We start from the raw sequence: 22251 nt of genomic DNA, 5'->3' as shown, positions 1-22251 counted from the left end.
ATGTTTATCCAGTAAAATACTTTATATATGCCCTTGTGTACAGCAGAGTAGCACAAATCTACAGCATTTAATGGCAGTTGGTAGCAAAGCTGGACCTTTTCTCACAGCCATTCCCTGTTGGGCACCAGCCCCAAGGTAGTTCCATACGAGTGCTTTTCTCTGCTTCACAGCTGCACCGGTAGCTGGATACTCCGTCAGGACGAAGTTTTATCATGTACGGATAAGAGGCTGTGTGCTAATAGCGGGGCTGTCCTGCGGGAATTCGGAAGGTGGGTCAGGAACCGTTTGTGGAGCGCTGTTTCCAGCCTCTTGCTCCACTTAGAAAACCGGGAACGCGGTTGGATGGGAGGAAACTGAGTCGCCAGGGAACAGCCGTGCGGTGGCTTTTCCCTCAGCAAGCGGCTGACGAGTCGGGTGGTGTCTTCAGTTCAGCAATCAGCAAGATCCACGAATTCAGGCTCAACGATCTGCGTTTTCCGGTGCACGCTTGAGCCCTCCGGTTCACCGGTGCAGCCCAGGGCCTGCCCGTGGCTGCCGGGCACCGAGGGCCACGAAGCCGGCTCAGCAGCGGCTCGGGCCCGGCCCGGAAGCGCCCCCCGCCTCCATCCGCCCCGCCCCCTGACGCCCGCTCCGCGGTTGGCCGCGGCGGGGCGGCGCGGCCCTGGTGACACGTCCCGGCACCGCCCGCCGCCGCGCTCCCGACGCCATTTTGTGCGAGCCGCGGCCGGGGCTGAGGGTTGGGAGCCGCGGGGAGGGAGCTGGGCTCTTCCCTGCGCAGCCATGCCTTCCTCGCCGCTCCGCGTGGCCGTGGTGTGCTCCAGCAACCAGAACCGTAGCATGGAGGCGCACAACATCCTCAGGTAAACAGGGCCTGCCCGACCACCCTCCGGCCGGCGGCGGCGTGGCCTGATCGGCTGCTGCTGGGCCCCGCGACTACGTCGTAGGCCCCTCCGGCCGCCTTCCGTTTCGGGCCGCCCTTCCGGACCGTATCAGGGCCGCTTCCTTGACCCCTCTGGTGCGGACGCCGGCTGCCGTGCCTGCCCTGGAGCCGGGCTCGAGTGGGCTGTAGGAGCAGCGGGGCGCCGCGCCGGCTGCGGCCCGAGCCTGTGCTCGGGGCCCGCGCCTGGCCCTGCTGGGCCCATGGGCTTGGGGGCTTGGTCCTGTTTACATCCGGCCTTCTCCGGCCCCTGCTCCAGGTTGGGGTCGCCGGAGGGGCCGGGGACGTGGGCTCTGCTCCACCGTCGCTGGCACACCTCCAGATCCAGCGCTGTAAAACACGGGCTGGGGAATTAGACAGGCGCAGAGCAGGCCTCGTGTTTCGTCATCTGGAAACAAGTGTTTAGTTCAGCGTACTAAATATCTTTGAGAATATGAGGGTTCATCTGTTTAACACTACAAGTATTTTCAGCTCGGCCAAGCTCAAAAGAGGGGAGGCTGGGTACAGACTGATGGACAGGAGAGACCTAAACCTTGTCCTTAAACCTTCCACGTACACTGCAGGAGCACGGTGAAGACGTTCTGATTTTGTTACAGTTATGCCGCATACCATTCACACTAGGCGATACACAGTGCTAGCATAGTAAGCTCAACCACTGCGTGTAAATTGTGTGCTATATTTAAATAAAACCAGCAGCCTTGAAAGGAATAAATAATAGAACCATCTGGTTTGGCAGCCATCTTGCTGTGAGCAGTGTATGAGGCTGTTAGTGCTTAAACTTGGCATCAGATGTTACCTGTGGCAGTTCGTTGAAAACACAATGTTACCAGTGGCTGGTTTTGGGGGGAAGGGTGCTATTTTCCTGTTGGTTTCTTTCTGATAATAATACTAGAGCTGAGTTTTAATCAAAACCTGAGTACTAAGGACAAAATTACATTTACTTCTAATGTCTGGCCTCTTTCTTCCTCTGTTTTTGCAGATGTAATAAATCACTTCCGGTGTGACTGTTTCTCTGGCAAGTGTGACAGGGAAATGTGGTGTTGTTTTTTAAAAGTCTCTTCTTCCATAAGACTTTAATTAAAAGTAGCAAAACATTTGCATTTGGACAATTTTTATTTTGAGTGGCATCCTATGTAATTATAGCAACAATAGCATAAATAGCAAAACAGAGATGAATTGCTTTTCTAAAGAAATAACTAGCCCACATAATGAGAATGGTCATTTGCCAGTGAATCTCTGGGAAAGGCAGGCTTTGAGCCAATGCAGGCTTCAATTCAGGGTAATCTCTTGCTCTATGTAGCATTGCAGTTAGAAGGAACATTATTAAAGAGGAAGAAGAGTTAGGAAGAAATGAATCTTAAAGGTATTTCTTAACAGATTACAAGACCTTAAAAGATATAAGTCCTATAGAACTGCAGGTGACTTTGGAAATAGTCTGGAGTCCAGTATTCAGTGTGAACATCTTAATGAACATTTATAAACAGTGCTTTCTAACGTGTAGCCTAGGGTGTTGCAGAAGTATTTTATACAGGCTTTTATTTTTGCACATATTTATGCTAGGGTATGTATAAAAATCAATGTTTTTGTTGAAGTGATTGTCTTGGGTCTTTTATATTTCCATAATGCTTTAAGCCAGGTTTCAGAATTAACTCCTATGGTCTATTCAAGTATTTTAATGAACAGGTTTTAGTGAAGCCAGAGTTTTCATGTAGAATTTTTGCAGTAACTGTGTGTAATCCATTCCTCAGTTCACAGAGAAAAATATTTAGTGGTAAAGTGAGCTTATCTTACTTTCCTGATGTTAGGCTTACCCGATGACTACTAAAAGTTGCACTGAATTGGATGCTAATGCCTTTAAAGCAAAAATGGTCTTGCAGAAATGTCTGAATTTTAACTTCTGATCCATTTATAAAATGTCAAATTTAGACCTCTACATAGAACATGCAGGTGACATGTTCCACTTACCTGGTAGGCATCTCTTGCAAGTACTTGCAGTCCATCACTTCTTGCTTTTATGCTTCTTGGTAGCTTATCCTCTTGAATGTACAAACTTATGAAGTGGTTTAAACAGGCTTGATTCACATCTTGATGAATTTACATTTTACAGCGTCCTTATGGTCTTTCTCCTTTGGACTCAGAAAAGCAAACCTGCAATAAATACTCTCTTCACACACTTCAGCAGTTTGGGGGGGGGTGGTGTGTGTTTAGGTTTCTTTTTCTTCTTTCAGCATACCAGATAATAAGAGTTGTTTTTTTTTGGACACTTACAAACTTTTTGTCCTTCTAAATTGCAGTGGTTCATTCCAGTAATTAGTCTCATTTCCAACCTGAATTTCTCACTCATCCGTTCTGTACTTGATACTTCCATGTGGCCACTTGTGCCTGTGGAAGACAAGTGCGTGTGTTGGACCTCTTTCATATCTTTCAATTTCTGGTATTATCTTGGTTCAATAGTTCCCATGTGCTTTGTAGTGTGTTTACATATTTTTCTAATTAACCAGGTTTTAAACATTTTCTTCTAATCTTCCAACAGAATTCAGTTGAAGGTCTTTTGAAGTTTGTTGATAGTACTGTTACTATCACCATAAGAGTATTTTGAGACATTAAAGCACAGGGAAAAGAGGAAAAGTTGTAAGGACTATGTGGAAAGGCATAATCCTTCCCTAAAAGCTGTCAAACTGGATGTCTGTCTGTAACTGGTCCCTAGGTCAAATCTTACTCACCCAACATTGCTTGATTTTATAAATGTAATTGTAATCCTGTATAGGTTTTGGGGGATTTTTTGCTGTAGATTATGCAGATTTAGGCCACAGTTTCTCAAGCACAGAGGAAAGTGGAATGCTAACACTTCTCATTACCAATCTTTATTATACATCAACTTTGACATTTCTGCTTATGTATATTTATTTGGTAGTACACTGATGGCCTTTAAAAGGAAGTTATCATTTCAGACTTTCCCAATGTATAGGAGGTGCTCTGATAATTTTGTATTTTCAGGCTCTTAAGGTATAGATATCATATCTCAGTCTTCTGAGTTCAGGGTCTGTGTGTTACTACTGATAATGAAAACATGAAGGATACGGATACATGCTCAATGTATATTAATGTTCCTTTGTTTTGGGGAATGAAGTGTGTTAAGAAATTAGGAGTGTGAATAGGAGATCTGTAGTGGTAGGAACTAGATGAAAATACTGAAGTTCTCATAGCTGAGTTGTATTTCATATTGGTGCCAGGATTTGTAGTTCAACACTGACCACATAACAGAAGTTGCAAACCCTCACAGTTGACGTAAGTCACTAGACAGCTTCTCTACTGACATTATCTGTCAGGAGCTGAATCCAGTGAGGCACTGGAATTTGTATTCCTTAATTTTAGAAACCTTAAATTGTATTAATAAACTCTCAAGAAGAAGGAAATGTTTTAACACTTCTATGTATTAAAGCACATCCATTTGACAGCTTATCAGTGATAATGCAAATTACAGCAAGGTCTTAATGTTTTAAAGATTTCATAGTCAAAATCAGCAGTGCTCCTGTTCCTGCTGTTCAGTACTATGGGTTTTTTTTGGGGGGATGTTTTTACATTGGTAACACAAGGTATTTTGGAAGGGGTCTATAGTGAGAGGGGATTGATGCCAGTTATTTTCCTGCTACACGTTATGGAAGGTGATGTATTAAAATTAATGCTTTGTCCTGAAGATCTTCATTGCTCCCAGCTTTGCTGGTCCTGCAGGGTTTACTACATTTGCTTTAGTGTCTAGTAATAGTTATTATGGGCTATTATAAAAAGAGAAGCAGCTCTGTCATGTGTTAGTGCTTTGTTAGTGTAGTCCTGTGTTGATCTCTGCTTTCAGCAGCAGTTGTCCCACATTAGAAGCACTATTTGCTGTGAGCTGAGGGATTCTTTGGAGGGTAATGCAGTGACTGTTTACAGGTTCTTCAGTTTAAAGTCTATAAACTCATGAGCATGTGAGTAGTGCATGTGATCTCATTGCAGTGAGGTGAGCATACCTGCTGTAAATGAGATCAGTGTACTGGCTTGTATTTACTCACTGTGTTGATAGTTTACACACATTGGTCTTAATCATGTTAATAGAAACACATTCCCAGAATCCTACAGCATTTACAGGTCAGTGTTCAAGCTTCACGTTTTCAGGACTCAGTGCTAGGACAGGATAGCAGTATATCTTACCCTTTACTCTTTGTAGTAAAGTTGATGCTCCTTATTTTCCATCTTCTGGATAGTTTTGCTAGGCCAAGCGGGAACACCACATAACATTGTCTTGTAGAAAATATTCATTGTTAAAGGCTGTGTGCCACAAGACAACAGATACTTAATGACTGACTAAAGGCTCTGTTGAATATGGTTCTGTGCGTTCTTCCCTCTCTTCCGCCCCCAACTGTTGCAAGAAATGTGTTGAAACATCTTCAGAATATTTTGTAATAGTACAGCAAGTGAATAAATAGTGTAAAAGCTGCACCCTGGCACCTGCTGGTGTCCAAGCATGAAATTCCCCATGAGAAATGCATATTGATCAATTTGAAATAGCAATATTTTAGCACTGTAGTTTTTTCTGTGCATATCGTGGCTCTTTCTGTGTCTACACAAGCAGTAGAATAAAAACTTGGGTCTGTACGTACTGCAGGAAAAACAAATGGATTTTTTTTGGTGGGGGTTAGGGGTTGTGGGTTGTGTGCTTATTTTTTTCATTTAAAATTGCTTGCTCTATTCAGTCTCTGCTAAATTACTCCAAGTGCGAGTCTAAAAAAATGAGATTAAACTGTGGTCCTGACCTGTTTCAGAACTTAGATTATAATTTCAAAGCCAGATTTTTTTAACATGTAATTTTGTCCATTAGGCCACCAGGAATAAGTATTGTTTTTGTCCTGTTATTTAACAAACATTGTAATGTTTTTTAATATTACTGAAGGATTTGTTGAGGGTCACATAAGTGTTTATAGGTAAATCAGAAATTTTGTCCTTATCCTTAAAGGCAGGCAGGTTCCTGCCTCTTGTTTAGTTATAATTACTAAACATACAGTTGTTCATAAGAATGGAATGAAGCTCTCCCTGGCGTTAGCTACCAGACAGCAGAATATCTGCTGCACTTCTGTAAATGACATGGCATATTTTTCAGTCCACTTGAGGCACACGAATGTTTGTACTCAGCTAATTAGATGACATTAGAGGTAGTTTTGGCAACATAGTGGGGGGAATAATGTAGTTAGTCCAGCAACCTAGCAGAATAATTAAGTATTGAGCAGTTGGTATTGTTTTTCTTCTATCAGGACAAAAACATCACTGACTGTAGTGTATTGTCTGAGAGTGAATATAGAACACATGCTTGTTGCAAATTGAAGATGCCTAAAAGCAGAAAGAAGTAAGCAAAACTATGTACAATAATTCTAAGAAAATGTAATATTTTATATAAGTTTTCTTCAGAAATGGTATGTGAATTTCAATTGTAACTGCAAAGAAATGTGCATACTGGGTACAACTGGCAACGTAGCTGATGGGTTGCCCATTTGTTTGATTGTGACTTGGCTGATTGCTAAGAGGTGTATTTAAAATTCAGCCTGTGTTTTTCAGCACTTTGATGTTTAAAGTCCATCCACTCTAATTGCCTTTTCTCTCCCCCTTTCCCTTTCTGTCTTCCAGCAAACGAGGATTCAGTGTCCGATCCTTTGGAACAGGGACTCATGTGAAACTGCCAGGACCAGCACCGGACAAGCCGAATGTTTATGATTTCAAAACAACATATGATCAGATGTACAATGATCTGCTTAGGAAAGACAAAGAACTGTATCCCTGTGGCATGGCCTCTTTAAAAAATCCAATATGGTTCATCCTTGAAAGGTGTAATTCATTATTTGGCATTATGCACTAGGAATATATATATAGTTGCTTGACTGGAGAACTTAAAATGTTTTAAGTTTATAGGAGGGTTTTTTTATTTTTTTCCGTACAATGGGGCTCCAGTGCTCCCTTGTAAATTGCTATTGAGTTACAATGCACACATTCAGAAAGCTCTTTTGTAGCGTGTTACCATGTTTAGCTCTTGAATGAAAGCACATTAACACCATCACAGATTGTCCATTACCTCCACTGCACTGTGGATCGTATTTTCTCAGTGCAAAGACTGCCCTGAAATGGATATATGAAGAGCGACCACGTTGCCATTAGTGTTGTATTTAGCTCAAACTGCCAGGTAAGGTTTCCTGTATACTCTTCTGTGGGAAAGAGGATACTTTCATTAAAGAGCTCACCCTTCTCACCGAGAATTCCTTGATACATTATTTGATCTGTGCACTGAAAACAAATCCCTATAGAATATGATAAAGAACGGGCGTAGGAGCGCTCAATAATGTGTTTAATCCTGACCAGCAGAAGTGATCAAGGTTATTCACACTACTTAAACCCATGAGCAGTGCCCAGCTGCGTGTTTTACAGTTGGATGCAAAAAAAAAACCCCAAAAATTCTAAAAATCAACTTGAATTTTCATTTGGTTTTAAGAAAACCCACAGACCCACAAACTTGGACTTGTTCTGGATACTCTTTCCTCAACAAGGGATATTATTTTAATTTTTTAGTGTTAAATATGAAGGAGAAAAACTTGCCCAGAATAAGGGATTTGGCTGTTACCCAAGGAGTCGGCAAACCCAGGAGCTTTTGGGAAGCTAACTATACAATTGTTGGGTAGCACACATGATACTGTGGCTTACTACTACTCGGCAAGCTGTTGTATCTGCTGACCAGAAATAGTCAGTTTGAGCTCCTGATACTCCAAGAGGGGTGGAAGGTTTTCCCACTTGGCATCAAAAGACTCCTGTTAAGAAGGGCTGGGCTGTTTGAGTCAAGCTGTAGAGCACAGTGAGAACTGGTAGAACATTGCAGTACCTTTCTGCACAGTGTTCCACACAAATAGTGTCCCTTGCAGGGTGTTCGATTCCTAAAACCTAAGTAGAAGTATTTTTAAACAGAAAATCAAAATGTAAGGTGTAGTCTTAATGAATCCCATATGATGTGCTGGGGTGATTGGGTTTTTTATCCCTCTGCCTACAGAGAAAAGGTAAATCTTACAAACCCATCTTGGTAAAAAAGAATTGCTTCAAGATAAAATTATTTGAATTGAGAAGTCATTTTGACAAGTGCTAACGACTTGTAGATTGCTTGTTGCATTCCTCATTGCTGCTGTACTGAATACAGTGATGCTTTGAGAGAAAACCATCAGAAAAACTACCTACTCCCACCCCTTTCAGCATATTTTGGAGTTACCGTTTTTGTTCTGCTCCATGCTGGACATATGTATATGCAGTGTTACAGTTAAACCTTTTCTCAAGATAAAGCAAGTTCAAACAATAGCTGATCAAGGGAAAATGGGGCAAGAAGAACTGCCTCTACATCTTTGCATTTTTGATTCTCGGATAATATAAGTTAAGGTTTCCAATCAAGACTCAGCACAGAAAGCAGCTCCATTGCCAGAAGTAGGTTTTGAGGGTAAATACTTGTACGGTAACCAAAACCAGGCCTACTCTCATCAGGGGGTTGTGAAGTAATTTTTTGTGAACCAGGGTCATGGGGACTCTCGGGGTTTTGGGTGAGCATTCCTTTCTTAGAGGTGATGGGCAGTGAAGTGCTACCTGCTGCTGAAGGGTGGGAGGATCTACTCTTCTGATGGTCTCTGAGTGGGATGGAGAAACAAAAGGAGGTGTGGTTTTCTCATACAGTTCAGCAGCTTGTTCTGTTCCCCACCCTTGTTTCCATCAGCTCAGTGAGATGACTCAGTTGTAGCCCTTCCATGGGGTTTGAAATAGTATTTCTTGGTGACAGCTGTCTGTGTTCCCATATTGCAGTGGGAGTGCCTCAGGAGTGATGTCCTTCCTCCAGTTCTGTATGCCAGTAGGGGCCCAAAGATGCTAGATGCTCCATGAAGTTGTGGCTGTGAGAAGCTTTGAATGTTCTCTGGCCAGCCAAATGAATGACCCCTGTTGTGGAAACCAGTAGTATCTAACAGAAAGGAGCTTCTGCAGTATTGGACGTAAATCAGGGCAAGTTTAGGGTGAAAAGATCCACTGGAACTTTCCTATTCACTTGTGGAAATGGGGGAGAATTCAAAATCCCACTGCGCAGAGACTAAAAGCACCTTCATTGCAGTAATTAGTGAAATACAAGCTGACATATCTTGAAGGCATATGTTGAATTTCAGAAGCACAGGAATAAAGGATTAATGGAGCCAGGCATACAGATTCAGTTGAGTAGGTGGTTGCAGTGTATCTAAAATGGAATTACTTAAGCAATTTAAGATGTGGTAGTTAAGCCTTACAGTTAAAATAAGTATCCACATCTACCACTGCATCTTTAGAATACAGCATTTAAATTCCCCAAGTCCTAATAGAGGGCTGTGACAAAGCCATTTAAGGCTGTTCTGAATGTGACTTCTGGATGCTTTTAAAGTCCTTTTTTATTTCTGTATCAGCAGAGGGTTCTATTACTCACCTGCAGGAGACATGACCGCACTGTGTAGTTACCTCTGGAGTTCTGTGTGCATAGTACAGATACACTACATTGTATTTGCATGTGTAACTGGACCTCTCAAAGACAGGCCACTGTGATCACTTGCCCCTTAAAGCTGTGTGAAGGATCTTAAGGACTTGATTCTAGTCATATGGTGGGGACTTTGAAGATTAAACAAAAACAGAGGAAAAACTGGTGAATTTTGCCTTCAAGTGAATGCAAAAAATAGCCAGGGGTTGAACTTCCTAAATTTTACCTTAAATCTGCAGCAGCAATTGCATTTATCCTCAGGGGCAGGAACTGTTCAAATGGAAATCTGACCAGAATTCTGCAGCAGGAGCTGCTGGATTCTTTATCAACATTAGCTAACTTAATGATTGATTGCTTCTGTCCTTTTCTCAACACTGATCAATCTGTGACCCTCAGCTGGAAGAACCCGAGTGATTTCTGTAGGTAGGGGGTTTTGTTAGGATTTGTAGGCGGCTTACCTCTGCAGGCTTGGCCTCCTCCTCTGGTTTTTACTTTAATCTCTTTTTAATTTCACCTGATCTCTTAACTGTAGATAAGATTCCAGTTTTAGCTCCATAGTTACATGATGATACAAAATTGGAGGGAGGGGGTTGGAACATGCCTCCAGAAGTTACTAAAGGTGTGCTTCACTTAGCATGAAAATGTTTGGGAAACGAAGAAGCAAAACTGGCTTGGTACATCTCACTTGGTATCTAGGTGATTCAGCTCTAGTTTTCTCAGTGTGAACTCCCATGTTTAAGCTGGATGGCCATATGGGAACGTTTGTGCTATTGCTGATGTGTGGTGGTTGCTTGGTTGGCTTTTTTAATAGTACCCTTCACACTCAGGACAAGCGGAACCATTTTTCTCTGCCATATACAGACCTCTTTTCCAGGAAATACTTGTTTGAAATATTGCATAGCATTATGGTTTTCCCATAGCTGATGCTTATCCCTGGTTTATCCCAGTCTTCCATCTGCCTAAGGTGATATGCTTTATTAACTGAAGTGTTGTGGTAGAACATCAGTAGAGGAAAATGTCTTGGCTTTGGAGAAAGCGTTGGCTTGAGGGACTGTATACAGCACTTCCAGAATTGAGGAGAGTGGGAATCTGAAGTACATTCTGATGCACAGGATCTTCACTGAGTTTAGGTGAACAAAACAGGAATCTTTATTTCCCTACAGAAGAAGAGGAAGGCCAACAGAAGTACATCATTGAACTGGGTTGGCCTTGCTAGAACTGTGTAGGAGAGAGATTCTGTGCCTTTCTCAGAACTTTTCAGTTCAACTTGAGACACCATCTTCTGTGTCCATGAAGAGAAATAAACACAAAGAGGATTAGGACTAGCTGAGATGAGAGGACACCCAGCAACAGTGAGACTGTAGAGAGGAGTAATTTTTCTGTCTTTGTAGGGTGGTGATGAAGGAGGATCTTTTGGTGCTGAAATCTTGGTCAGGCATCACTGCAGTTACATTTTTCTTGCAGAGAAACTGCATTTCCTGTCTTGGAGTCAGGCTGAGCTTCTAGCAACTGTTGGAGTATTAAGTCATTTCTTCCAGAAGGTTTCATCGGTGTTCCCTTAACATCCACTTCACATCTCTTAAGTTCTTTGGTTATGTAAGATCTTTCTTCCATTGGGCTTAGACTTTCATTTCCTTAAGAGGGTTGTAGTATCAAATAAGATCTTGGATCTTGCTTCTTGGTTGTGCTTTTCCACTTTCAGAAAGTGGCATAAGATACTGATACCAGATGATTCATGGCCTGAGCTAATGAGCGCAAGCACTGATGGGGAAAAGCTGTTGGAAGGAAAGTGGGCAGTGACGGGAATGTCTTGCTCTAAACCACTTCTTGGTTTCTTTTGAACACCGTTTGTTGCAGAAACTTCTGCCACCTCTAACAAAAGCCTTAGGATCCATAATACTTGAATAGAAATTCCTGACATTCTGAATCATTGAACTTCCCTTGAGTTGCTTGATGGGGGAAGTCACAACACCTCCTGTGTTGTGGGGGTACAGGAGGACTACAGAGATCTGTGAGCATCTGCATGCAGCTTGTTGAGGCCATGTAGCTATGTCTTGACGAGTAACTTAAATGAAATTCTACCTCAGGTAAGCTCTTTGTGCATGTATTTATCATATGTTTCCATTTGGTTTTCTTCATGGATTTTGAACTGATAAACAGTTGTCAGCTTCTGTTCCAAGCTGTCATTCCAGTGGTTAGTGGGAGAGCAAGTGAAACTTTGATGCTTCGTCATTTTTGTTTAATGATTCTGATCTTTACAGTTACTCAGTTCTGCCAAAGATACAAATCATAGAACTGAAATGAACTTTGTCAGTCTTCTCTGATAATGTACAGTGGAGATGGCTTATGTCACCTGCTTTTATGAAGCATTTTGAAAGCTCACTTCTATGTAGCTTCCCCACATAGCATGGCAGAAAATGTCTCTCAGCAGTTTACAGAGGAGCACTTTGAAAACCCCTAACAGAAATTAAGGATTGTTTGGATGTGCTTGGAAATATGCTCAATAACCCACATCTAGATAAAAAGAAGATCAGAAAAAGGTGAAAGGTAAGAGAAATACAAATAAGGTGGCTGTTACCATTTTACATTGGTCATACTCCGTGTACTCTTAGATTACACAGGAGTGTGCAGGCACATGCTTCAAGTGTTGGCAGAATTTGGGTCACTGTTCTGTGAAGGACAGCAGATCTCCCTCTGTATTTCAGATAGAACTGTTTTGGCAGTTGGGGATCCAGGTGCCAGATTTATTCAAGTGGAGTTGATACAGCCAGGTTTCAGCAATGGCCCAGCATATAAAGAAGCATTTAGCAATGCAAACTGGACATCTAGCATGGGAATGGCAGGAGAGGTCTGTGCCAGTTTCTTGTTTTCCATCTCAGTAGAAACAAGTTGGCTGACACAGCTGTATTTATAAAATCCCGCTCAATGTAGAGACCAGTTACTGGCATGGAATGCTTGTTGGAAGATCTTGTTTATGTGTGCTGCTCATGTACATGCAGGAAGTGTCTGAAGAGCTTGATATCCCAGGTAGAGCTCTGGCAGCCCTGTGAAATTAATATACATGAGAGCTCTTGTCAAAGCCTGTAGTAAGTTTCTGAGAGTCAGCAAAAGGGGGAACTTAACTAGAAATACGCATTTAGGTGCTTATCCTCCCCAGAAGTGATGCTGCTACTTCATGGGATACTTTATTTTGACTTGATTTTGACAGTATCTGAAGGGGGTCTACAGGGATGCTGGTGAGGGACTCTTCATTAGGGACTGTAGTGATAGGACAAGGGGTAACGGGTTAAAACTTAAACAGAGGAGGTTTAGATTGGATATAAGGAAGAAATTCTTTCCTGTGAGGGTGCTTAGGCACTGGAATGGGTTGCCCAGGGAGGTTGTGAATGCTCCATCCCTGGCAATGTTCAAGGATAGGTTGGATGAAGCCTTGGGTGATATGGTTTAGTGTGAGGTGTCCCTGCCCATAGCAGGGGGGTTGGAACTGGATGATCTTAAGGTCCTTTCCAACCCTAACTATTCTATGATTCTGTGATTAGGTACAAGGTAGTAAAAGTAGTGTTAAAATCAGAAGTAGTATTAATTACTGAAGTCCACTTTCAGGATGTGTGTAAGAAATTCAGACTGTCTTGCTGCTGTGTACCTCTAATTGACATAGTGTAGAGATCATTTAGTGGAAAACCCAGAAATGCTTAAAGTACTGTGTTTTCCACAGGTAGTAAGTTGGGGTGAGGGGCAGAAGCTGTTCGTTTTGTTGCTACCCAGTGACAGAACTGGCAGCCTTCAGGATCTTTAGTGCAAGAACAGAGACATTCTGATGACCCCTGTAAGAAGTGTTTGCCCAAGGCACACAAGCTCTGTGTGTGTAAGCTTTGCAGAGCTGGTTGGTACTCAGGCTGTGGATTAACCACATCCCTCTGTTCTTCAGTCTCCTGTTTGTAGTGTTGCACTAGAAGACCTCATCCAGCATGTTTTTTGCTCTGCATGCTGCTGTTTAGAAGTGGTCCTGCTGTCTTCATGAATGTGTTCTCCAGGCTTCTCAATGCGTTAAAAGAAATGGCTTAATTGATTTCAGTTTGTAATGCTTGTGTTTGGCTTTATCAGAGTTACCCTCCCCAGCTACAACTGTTACTTACTTCAGAATTACCTTTGAGTTTTGCAGTACAAAGCAATGGCAACAACAGAAACCAATTTGAAAATAGTTGTTGCAGACTCTATTCTCTGAGACATGAAATGCAGTGACTAATGTTTTTCTCACAGACATCTCACAGCTACCTCAGTACTTCCCCCCTACCCAATCCTACAACATTTGCTGCTCATCTTCTGAAATCTGGCACTTGTTTCTAAGCCTGAGAAGAGCATCCAAAAGTCAAGTGGGATACTTAGGAATGCTCTTAGGAACCAGTTGGCCTCCTGGTCCCCATAATGATTTCCGTATTCCTTTGTTACATGTTCATGTCATGGAGTTGTCAGTACTGTGAACAGTCTTGCTAAATGACCAGACACTGTAGATTCCAGCAATCAAAAGCAAGCTCTTTCACACTTGGATCAAATACATAAGATTTGATGGCATAACCAAACATGCCACATCTTTGAGGCCGTCTTGTGTTCTGTCTCTGGTAAGTCTGTTCTGTCTTCAGTAAGTCTATAATATCCCTTCTTCAGCTCTTTGGCAGTGGACTTGGCCATTGCTCCTGTTCTTTTCCTCTTTGACAGCTTGTAGCTTTCCAGTTTAATCCTCAACTACAGTTTCAGCTGTTCAGCACTGACAAGTCATTGTCTGGCTCTTGAGCTCTAGGCTAAACTAAGGATCTTTGCTGCTTTCAGTGATGTGTGGGTATGTAGCCTGCAGCTTTGGCCCCCACCAGGCTTGAGGAAGAGTCAGAAGCTGTGAAGGCCTTAGGGTTTTAATCTAAACACACACATACATATCAGAGTAATATCTTCATCAATACATTATTATGTGGTATCCTTAAGTAAATGGAGAGTGCAGTCAGTAACAGTAGAAATTGCTGGGTGTAGCTGTCCCTGTAAGAAAGAGGAACAATGCCATGTCTGTTGGCATAAAGCTTGAATTACACCATCTTTTTATACCAAGTCTTTCCAAAAGTGAGTTGTCATGCATACATTTCATTATGTTGTAGGTCTGTTAAGCATAGTTACCCCAATAAAGGTGACACCTGAGTTGGACTCAGTGTAAAAATGGGATGGATTTACTATACTAATGTTTTGCAGTAAGTGAAGGCCTCTTAGATAAATGGATGCATTTCTGAGCATGGTGGTGTTAAGAAGGCTGCTGTGGCCAGACAACAAAGCAGCACTGAAAGCCAGGAGAATATTTAGTGAGTACCTTCTGAAGAAATGACTGCTGAAAGAGCAGAGGTGCAGGGGGCAGGGAGCATGGAGCTGAAATCTGTTGGAAGGAAAGCAGAACCTCACTTAAATGCCTCAACATCTGGCACTATGGTGGAAACCATTACTAAGTTGTCATATCTTTGCATTCACCTGAGCTCATGAAGAGAAAGAAGCTGGGTTATGATTATGCATTGAAAACAATGATACAGATCATATCCTTCTGCTTGCTGCAAGGATGGTATGCTGTTCTTTTTCCAGGTGGAAAAGATTCCAGAGAACCAAATATGACAGTGTCATGAATCTTAACTGCTTATTTCAGTCTCCTTTTATAGGCAGATGGACCCTTGGAGGTAAAAAAAATAGCTGTAAGTTGGCAGCAGCAAGCTTGACTCTGTGAAGCAGCAAGCTTGACTGTGTGGGTTTGTGAATATGCGTAATCCTGTCTCCAAGCTCAGTTGGAAAGCTGGGGGACAGATGCCAGCAGTGTTATATCCTAGAAAGGGAAAAAAAGGAACCCAAAAAACTGTGTGGGACGCTGTGTGTTTTTTTTCCCCTTGAGCTGCATGATGTAGAAATGAGGCCTGTAGAGCCCAGGCAGGGCTCACCTTCAAAGTGAGCAGAGCAACAGAAGCAGATGTTTGCCAGATGTTTGAAAATGGCTCTTGCAGTCACTTTCCTGCTTTGCAAATAACCAGGGGTCTGACATGGCTACATTGAAGTGTGTTTTCTTCCAAGCATGACAAATGCAGAGAGTTTTACAGGGGTGCTGGTGTGCAAGAGCTGCCTGGGAGGTAGCTTTGGGCTATAAAAGACAGTTATTATATAGGGAGAAATCTTTTTGGAAAGAAGATAGAAGGCTTGGGGTGGGACGTGAAGAAAAGAAATGCAGTAGTAGCCAGTTGGCTGAGAGAGAATTGACATCATATTTGTGATAAACAGTGTATCATTCAAAACTGAAATGTCCTTAAGAAGTTTCATGTGTCTGCACCATTGCACTTCAAGAACTGAACATCTTTTCCATCAAATAGACTCTCAGGTAGAAAGATGGGTTTAATTTTGAAGGGAGCTTAAACACTTCAAAGATTTAAAAGCTTTGGAGGCAGTGTGCTTGAAAACTGAAGAACGCCTTGAAGCATATAGATGGGCAGGGAGAGATCTACCCAGGGCAGTAGAACCGAGGTACCAGAGTGGGACTGCAAACAGGGAGACAGAAAGTTGTTGGCCTTTTACAAAGGATTAGGACTTCACTGAAAAGAATTAAGATACTTGCTAGGTATGTATATGGCCTTTTCAACAAAGAAATAAGCCAAGATGACCTCTTAAATACGTGCTACTAATGATGAAGGTTTTTTACTCAATTTCCTTCTGTTATCTCAAGAAATTAGGCTGTTATCCTTACTGCTATTTTAATTTAAAACTATATACTTAGATGGCTATAAATACTGCTGCTTCAAAGCAAGGAAGAGATGCATCAGTTTTCAGGCTTTCTTCTTCAGAGTCTTTCCTGGTATTCCTCATTTACCCATAAAACTTCACCCTTCCAGCGAGTTTGATTTTGGTCAAGTGAGCAGATTTATGTGATGGTCAACCCTGGTGTGCTCCTAATGAATCTGCATGTCATGGAAGACTTAGAAGACAGTGGGATAAGTGAATCCACTCAGAAAGGGGGATACAGGATGTGAATTTAAGCCTCAGGGTTACAGTACCAGCATAAATATAGCTACCAAGCAGCATAACAGATTCCTTTCACACAGTGACTGAAGCTCTGACAGGCACAAAGTCAGTGTTTTTCTTCATTTCCATTTATATATATCTTGGGATATTTTTAAGGGACTGTGCTCCTGTGATTTATTGAGCTTTCTTTGGAAGCTCAGTTGTGTAAACCTGAGCCCTGAGCAGGACTTCATGCAGATGTGCAGTGGACAATAGAAATGCCATAGAATTGACTTTGAAGACAGAGGCCCCTGGAGTGAGGGACAGTGACTTAAATGAATGTAGGACATTCTGCTCTCCCCAACAGTGAAGTCTGTGTTCCAAGCGTTATGGATATAAAAATAGTTGCCCAAGGAAAGTTGTTTTTCTGAGGAGCTCTGCTCTTATGAGGGCCTTTAAAGCTGTCTCTTCTATTGTACTAATGCCAGTGATAGAGCTCTGAAATCCAGAAGCTGCATGAATTACCCTGTGGGGATTGTGCTGCTACCTTAGGAATCTATTTTTAGCAGTCACTGATCTTTATATTTGCAAACATAAATGATCTTGTTTTAAAGATACAGTAATGATTTGACTTGTTCTGGTCATTTGCTCAAAATCATGACTTTTCTTAAAGTAAAGGTACTTTACTTAACCTAAGCAACTTCAGATACACACAGAATGGGATTTTACACATGTTGGACAGAAATAAGAGAATCAAGCCACGACCAGAGAGATTCCAGAACTGCAAAGATGTTTTTGATTTGATCCTAACGTGTGAAGAAAGAGTCTATGATCAAGTAGTAGAAGGTAAGGACCTTGAACTGATAAACCAAGTTAACTTTGAGTGCTTTCCCTCCCCCCTGCCCCATCCTCCTGGAGTACTTCACAGATCTGGAAATATCTCTCTCCTCTGACTACTGCTGCTGAACACCAGCAGGGGCACGAGCTCGCTGTTCACTGACGTAGACTTTATGTACCAGAGAAGTGGTAGCTGAATACTTATTTCCCAAAGATGCTGGTGTTGGCAGCTACGCAGAATGTGTATGTATGGCAGTTTTAAGGGATGGCATAAGGAAATAACAAGCATTTGGAGAAATTCAGATACAGTTTTGTTTAGAAAATGCTCATGGACTAGCAAGTTGTATGTGATGAACATTTTTCCACTCTAGGTTGATGGAGAAATGAAGTCTAAGCTGTGTTCCTTATGCAGTTTCCTTTCCCTTCTCTGCAGACTTGTGATCTACCAAGCAGTTTATCCACAACAAAATCTTCCTGTACAGGTGGAGAAACTGTTCTTGAGTGTGCTTTACACTCTGCAAACATGCAGCAGCTTTGCCCTTATGAGAGTCAAAGTGAGATAACGCCAGAAGAATCTCAGGGTTTGGGTTCTGCATGAAGAGAATGCAGCAACCTTGATATGAACTCACTGAAAGTCATGGGGCTTCAGCAGTGATTCAGCTCCTGGGCTTAGAAGCCTCTCTCTCTCTGGAAATACAGGCTTATGTGAGGTTTAAGGTGTTTCCTTCACTTTGAAAGCCTAACTAGCTGAACTAATATACACATGCTTTAAAAGGCTGTTACCTTGCCTTTTCCATCCTTAGTGGTCACGTCACAAGCAATAGAGAGCACGATCCACTTGGGCTTCTCCAAGCTGAGCAATTAGTGTTCTGAATGTTTAAGTGGAGTGTTTGAAATGTATTAGTAATTTCTGAGAGCAGCTGCCCTGGTACTTGAATGGATCTTCAGCAAGGTGAGCATGTCTCCCATAGAAAGCAGCTTTGACTCTAGTGTTTTAGGTGAATATCCTGAGGAAGGGAAGTGAAGAACAACCACTTGCTAATGTTCCAGTGGTGCATCTCTCAATTTCATGGTAATGCCCAGTGAACCAATGAAAGGAAGAGCCTTGAGTGGTTCTTCAACTGAAGAAGGAAGATCTACACAATGTCTATGTACTTTTAAAAGAATACTCTGTAAAATATGGTACCATTCCACTCAAAATTTTGCTGTTACATGTATTTTGTTTTCAAATAGATTTAAATTCCAGAGAGCAGGAGACATGTCAGCCAGTACATGTGATCAATGTGGACATTCAGGATAACCATGAGGAGGCAACGCTGGGTGCATTCCTTATCTGTGAGCTCTGCCAGTGTGTAAGTAGAGAGGGCTCATTGCCTGTGGGTTTCTTGGACCCAGCTGACTGCACAGAGGTTGGGGTTTGCTTAGTAATCTTTGAAGATGCTGCATATTGCAAAAAATAAGTAAAATCCTTGTCAAAAGGTGTAAGTTCCCAAATTCTTTAGGTTATTTTTGGAGCTGTTGTGCAAACAGAGGAACTGTGACGACGTTCATGGCTTCCAAAGTGTGTTCTGTGTGTGTGTGTGTGTGCATTCAAACCAAAGCACTGATGAACAGCAGTATCACAGAGCACTGTGTGTAACCATTGCACAGGTTGAGCATATACTCAAAACAGTGTTTATGAGAAAAACAGTGTTTCAAAAGCAATTGTGATACGTGGGGTTTAAACATCAGAGTTGCATTCTGAATCATGATACACTTGGAAAAACATCCTATGTAGGTGTATTTTGTAGTACCACTCTGTTGCATGTATGATGTGGAAGAGAAAAATGGTGCCTTCTGTTATCCACATTCAGGGGCCTAGTCCTTTAAGGCTGAAATAAGCTGCACTCAAAGCAGTTGATAAAACTGTCAGGAGACCAGAGGAAGGATCTGAGTCCTTTTACAGCGTGCAAGTTGCTGAGTTCACCTGTTCCAGTGTGGCAACGGGCTTTGGGTTTTTTTTACTCTAGCCTGTTTGATCTATTCTGGTCTTAAATCCCTTCCAGATTCAAAAAGCCTAAAAGGGTTCAAGGACTTGCAATTTTAACCATCTGTTCAGTGTGCTTGTAGCTATTCTGAAGCTTCCATTTGTTACCTAGCGAGGATGAATGTTGCCTACTCAACAAAGTACTAGTTAAGTGCCAGTTCAGTGGGTTGGAGGAGGAAGGATATGCAGATAAACATGATGCAGAATATATGTATATTTGGGAATCTCACTAAAGCACCCAGTTTAGATGGCACAGTAAGCCACAAGCATTGAATTATTACAGTTTTCTAAGCTACATCATGTCCTTGGACTCTGGTTGCTTAGTATTTTTTTCTTTTCTAGATACAGCACACAGAAGACATGGAAAATGAAATAGATGAGCTGTTACAGGAATTTGAAGAGAAAAGTGGAAGGACTTTTCTTCATACTGTCTGCTTTTATTAAAGCACATCTGTCTCTTAGGCCTTAATAGATGAGGGAAGCATGTGTTTCAAGTTCTGACTATACTGTATTTTCCTGGAAAATGGCTATTGTTCTCTTTTTGGTTTAAAAGCTCCTTTTCAGTGTCTTTTTGTTTTGTTTCAGGTATTCTGTCACAGGGAGGCAGAGATACTGGTTGGCATTGTACATATGAGATGATTAAAAGTATACGCAAAGGCCACCTATTTAAAAATGCAAATCAAGTTTTTCTTTAAATCCTACTTTAGTTATTACAAAGTAGGGTTTTAATTATAAAGAGAATGTTTCTTGAATATTAAGTTTATAATGGATTTTCCAGCTTACAAATTTATTTTCAGTTGTGCTTTTTCTGTTTTTTTATTTGAATGTGACAGAATGGCTGAATTAAGTGAGGATCTGAATGGAACAATATAAAAATGAGTATCTGTATATTATTAAAGTTGGAAGCATCCAATAAAAGTGAAAACCCTGGAAGTTTGTCTATTTTCAAAGCAGCAGCTAAGTGTGACTGTTGGCTGGGACGTAAAACACAGTAGCTGAAGGAGCACAAGAATGCTTGTTCAGTGTCTTGGTAGTGACAAGAAGATCTTGATGGGATTCAAAAGACCCAAACTTCATCCTGTGTTCAGAGGGGCTGGGTGTTTGGGCAGCTTCTAATGATTTCTGATCCTATATTGAACCAAAGTGAGCTGTTTTCTCTGTATGAATTTTAGGGCACTACAAGGAAATCTTTGGGGATCTTAATCGCTTTTGAATTATTGTGTGGAAAATTAAGAAGACTGAGGCTGGAACTGTAGCAGTCATGGCCAATTGCATAAATGCCTTCTATAAGGAAGGTGGGGGGAAATGGCAAACTCCACTGTCAATAGAAATAGTTTAAAGGGTTTTTGCTGCATTATCGAATAGAATGATTTTCCTCCCATACAGCAACAGTAAATGTGCTTGTCACAGCTCCAACTCCAGAAACTTTGTATGTGTATACAGAGCAAGAGGTCAGATTTCTATTTAACTGATGGAAGTTAAAAGTGTAAACAAACCAAGATCATTAGACATTCAAAATGTGAATGTTAAAATGTTACTGCTTACAGGCAAGAGCAGATTTTACAAGTTTTGTTGAAGGAAAGTGTAAGTAACATGGAGCAGGTGAGGTCTGTGTTCTCTTTAATACTTGGATATGCGAGGACAACCTTTTAAACGTGTTAAAAGTGAAGTAGCATGAACTTGGGTTTGAGCTCCTGGCTTCTCTCTCCTATTCTGTCACAGGCCTCTGACAGATCATATGAATGATTTAATTTACCTTAATTGTTGTGCACATGTAGGATGATAATGTCAAGTATTTTCCCTCCGTTTAGGGCAATGTTGCCCATCTACATGGACAACTTCTGCTGTGTTTGCAGTTAGTTATATGGCCATGCTGCTTAACCTCTCTCATTCAAATCTATTAAAAGGCATTCTGCTTCACATCTGAAAACTGCAGGTCTGTATCTGAAAATACTTCTTTGCTGTTGCAAATCCTGAAGTCTGTTGAGTCAGGCCCCCAGAGAAACCTTGTATGTCTCTCTGCCCCTGAGATCTGGGGGTTGGCTGTGGTTTCAGCTGCCCTGTGGGAAACTGTGAGGGTGGTGAGGCACTGGAATGGATTGCCCAGGGAGGTTGTGAATGCTCCATCCTTGGCAGTGTTCAAGGCCGGGTTGGACAAAGCCTTGCATGGCATGCTTTAGTGTGAGGTGTCCCTGCCCATGGCAGGGCGGTTGGAGCTAGGTGATCGTAAGGTCCTTTCCAACCCTAACTATTCTATGATTCTAAACCTTAGAGCTCTGCCAGCTCAGGCTGGGTCCTGAGCAATGTCCAAATGGGTTGTTCCATTGTACTTGACTCCCAGGAATGTTTAATATCCCTGAGTTACCTGTGCTGGTTTTCCTGTCTGTTAAAAATACTTAAAGCAGAACATTTGTGTAGAGTGCATGACTGGATTAGAGCAGTTAGGGGATGGGGAGCTCAAGCAGCAGCTATGATAAGGTTTGCAGAGTTCATGTTTTCTGGGTGGCTTGTCCTGTCCCATTTTGGTTCTGGAGACTCCGTATTTGAAGGATTTCATTCAGCCTCCTCTGCTTCTTCTCATCTGTCTGATAGCATTGCTTGTTTCCATGGGGATATTTACAGCCAAAGGAAGAAAATGATTCTCTAAGGACTGACTGCATTAGTTGATCTCTTGAAAAAGACGTTTCAAGCAAGAATGATGCAGAGTATTTTGGGCAGTTTTCTTTCCCTGCACAGTGTCAGTACTGAGCTCTACTCTGTGGCAAGGGGAGGGTTGGGGAGTGTTTGAAAATGTTTTCTGCTTTCAACTTCATCCATCCTAAACAGAACTCTTCATTGTTATTTTACAGAAATGCAGTAAAACCCCAAACAGGATGGTTTAACCTGCGTATGTGGAGA

At 41.9% G+C, this 22251-nt stretch overlaps 1 protein-coding gene across 2 annotated transcripts; it reads left to right on the top strand.

Moving 5' to 3' along the window:
- The first annotated feature begins 682 nt into the window (after window positions 1–682).
- On the top strand, window positions 683–20286 carry SSU72 (SSU72 homolog, RNA polymerase II CTD phosphatase). Of its 2 annotated transcripts, none has more exons than XM_005143626.2 (5): window positions 683–860; window positions 6596–6739; window positions 17197–17336; window positions 18561–18679; window positions 19696–20286. In XM_005143626.2, the coding sequence occupies exons 1-5, from the start codon at window positions 781–783 to the stop codon at window positions 19795–19797; spliced, it is 585 nt and encodes a 194-aa protein (XP_005143683.1). In that variant the 5' UTR covers window positions 683–780; the 3' UTR covers window positions 19798–20286. The 2 variants fall into 2 exon arrangements, with proteins under 2 accessions (XP_005143683.1, XP_033924166.1); XM_034068275.1 differs by lacking the exon at window positions 683–860 and adding an exon at window positions 6283–6317.
- Window positions 20287–22251: the final 1965 nt, after the last annotated feature.

The sequence above is a fragment of the Melopsittacus undulatus genome, chromosome 12 (assembly GCF_012275295.1).
Source record: "Melopsittacus undulatus isolate bMelUnd1 chromosome 12, bMelUnd1.mat.Z, whole genome shotgun sequence".
Taxonomy (NCBI): domain Eukaryota; kingdom Metazoa; phylum Chordata; class Aves; order Psittaciformes; family Psittaculidae; genus Melopsittacus; species Melopsittacus undulatus.
Note: the sequence above shows the minus strand (reverse complement) of the source record. Positions and strands in the feature narration are given on the sequence as shown.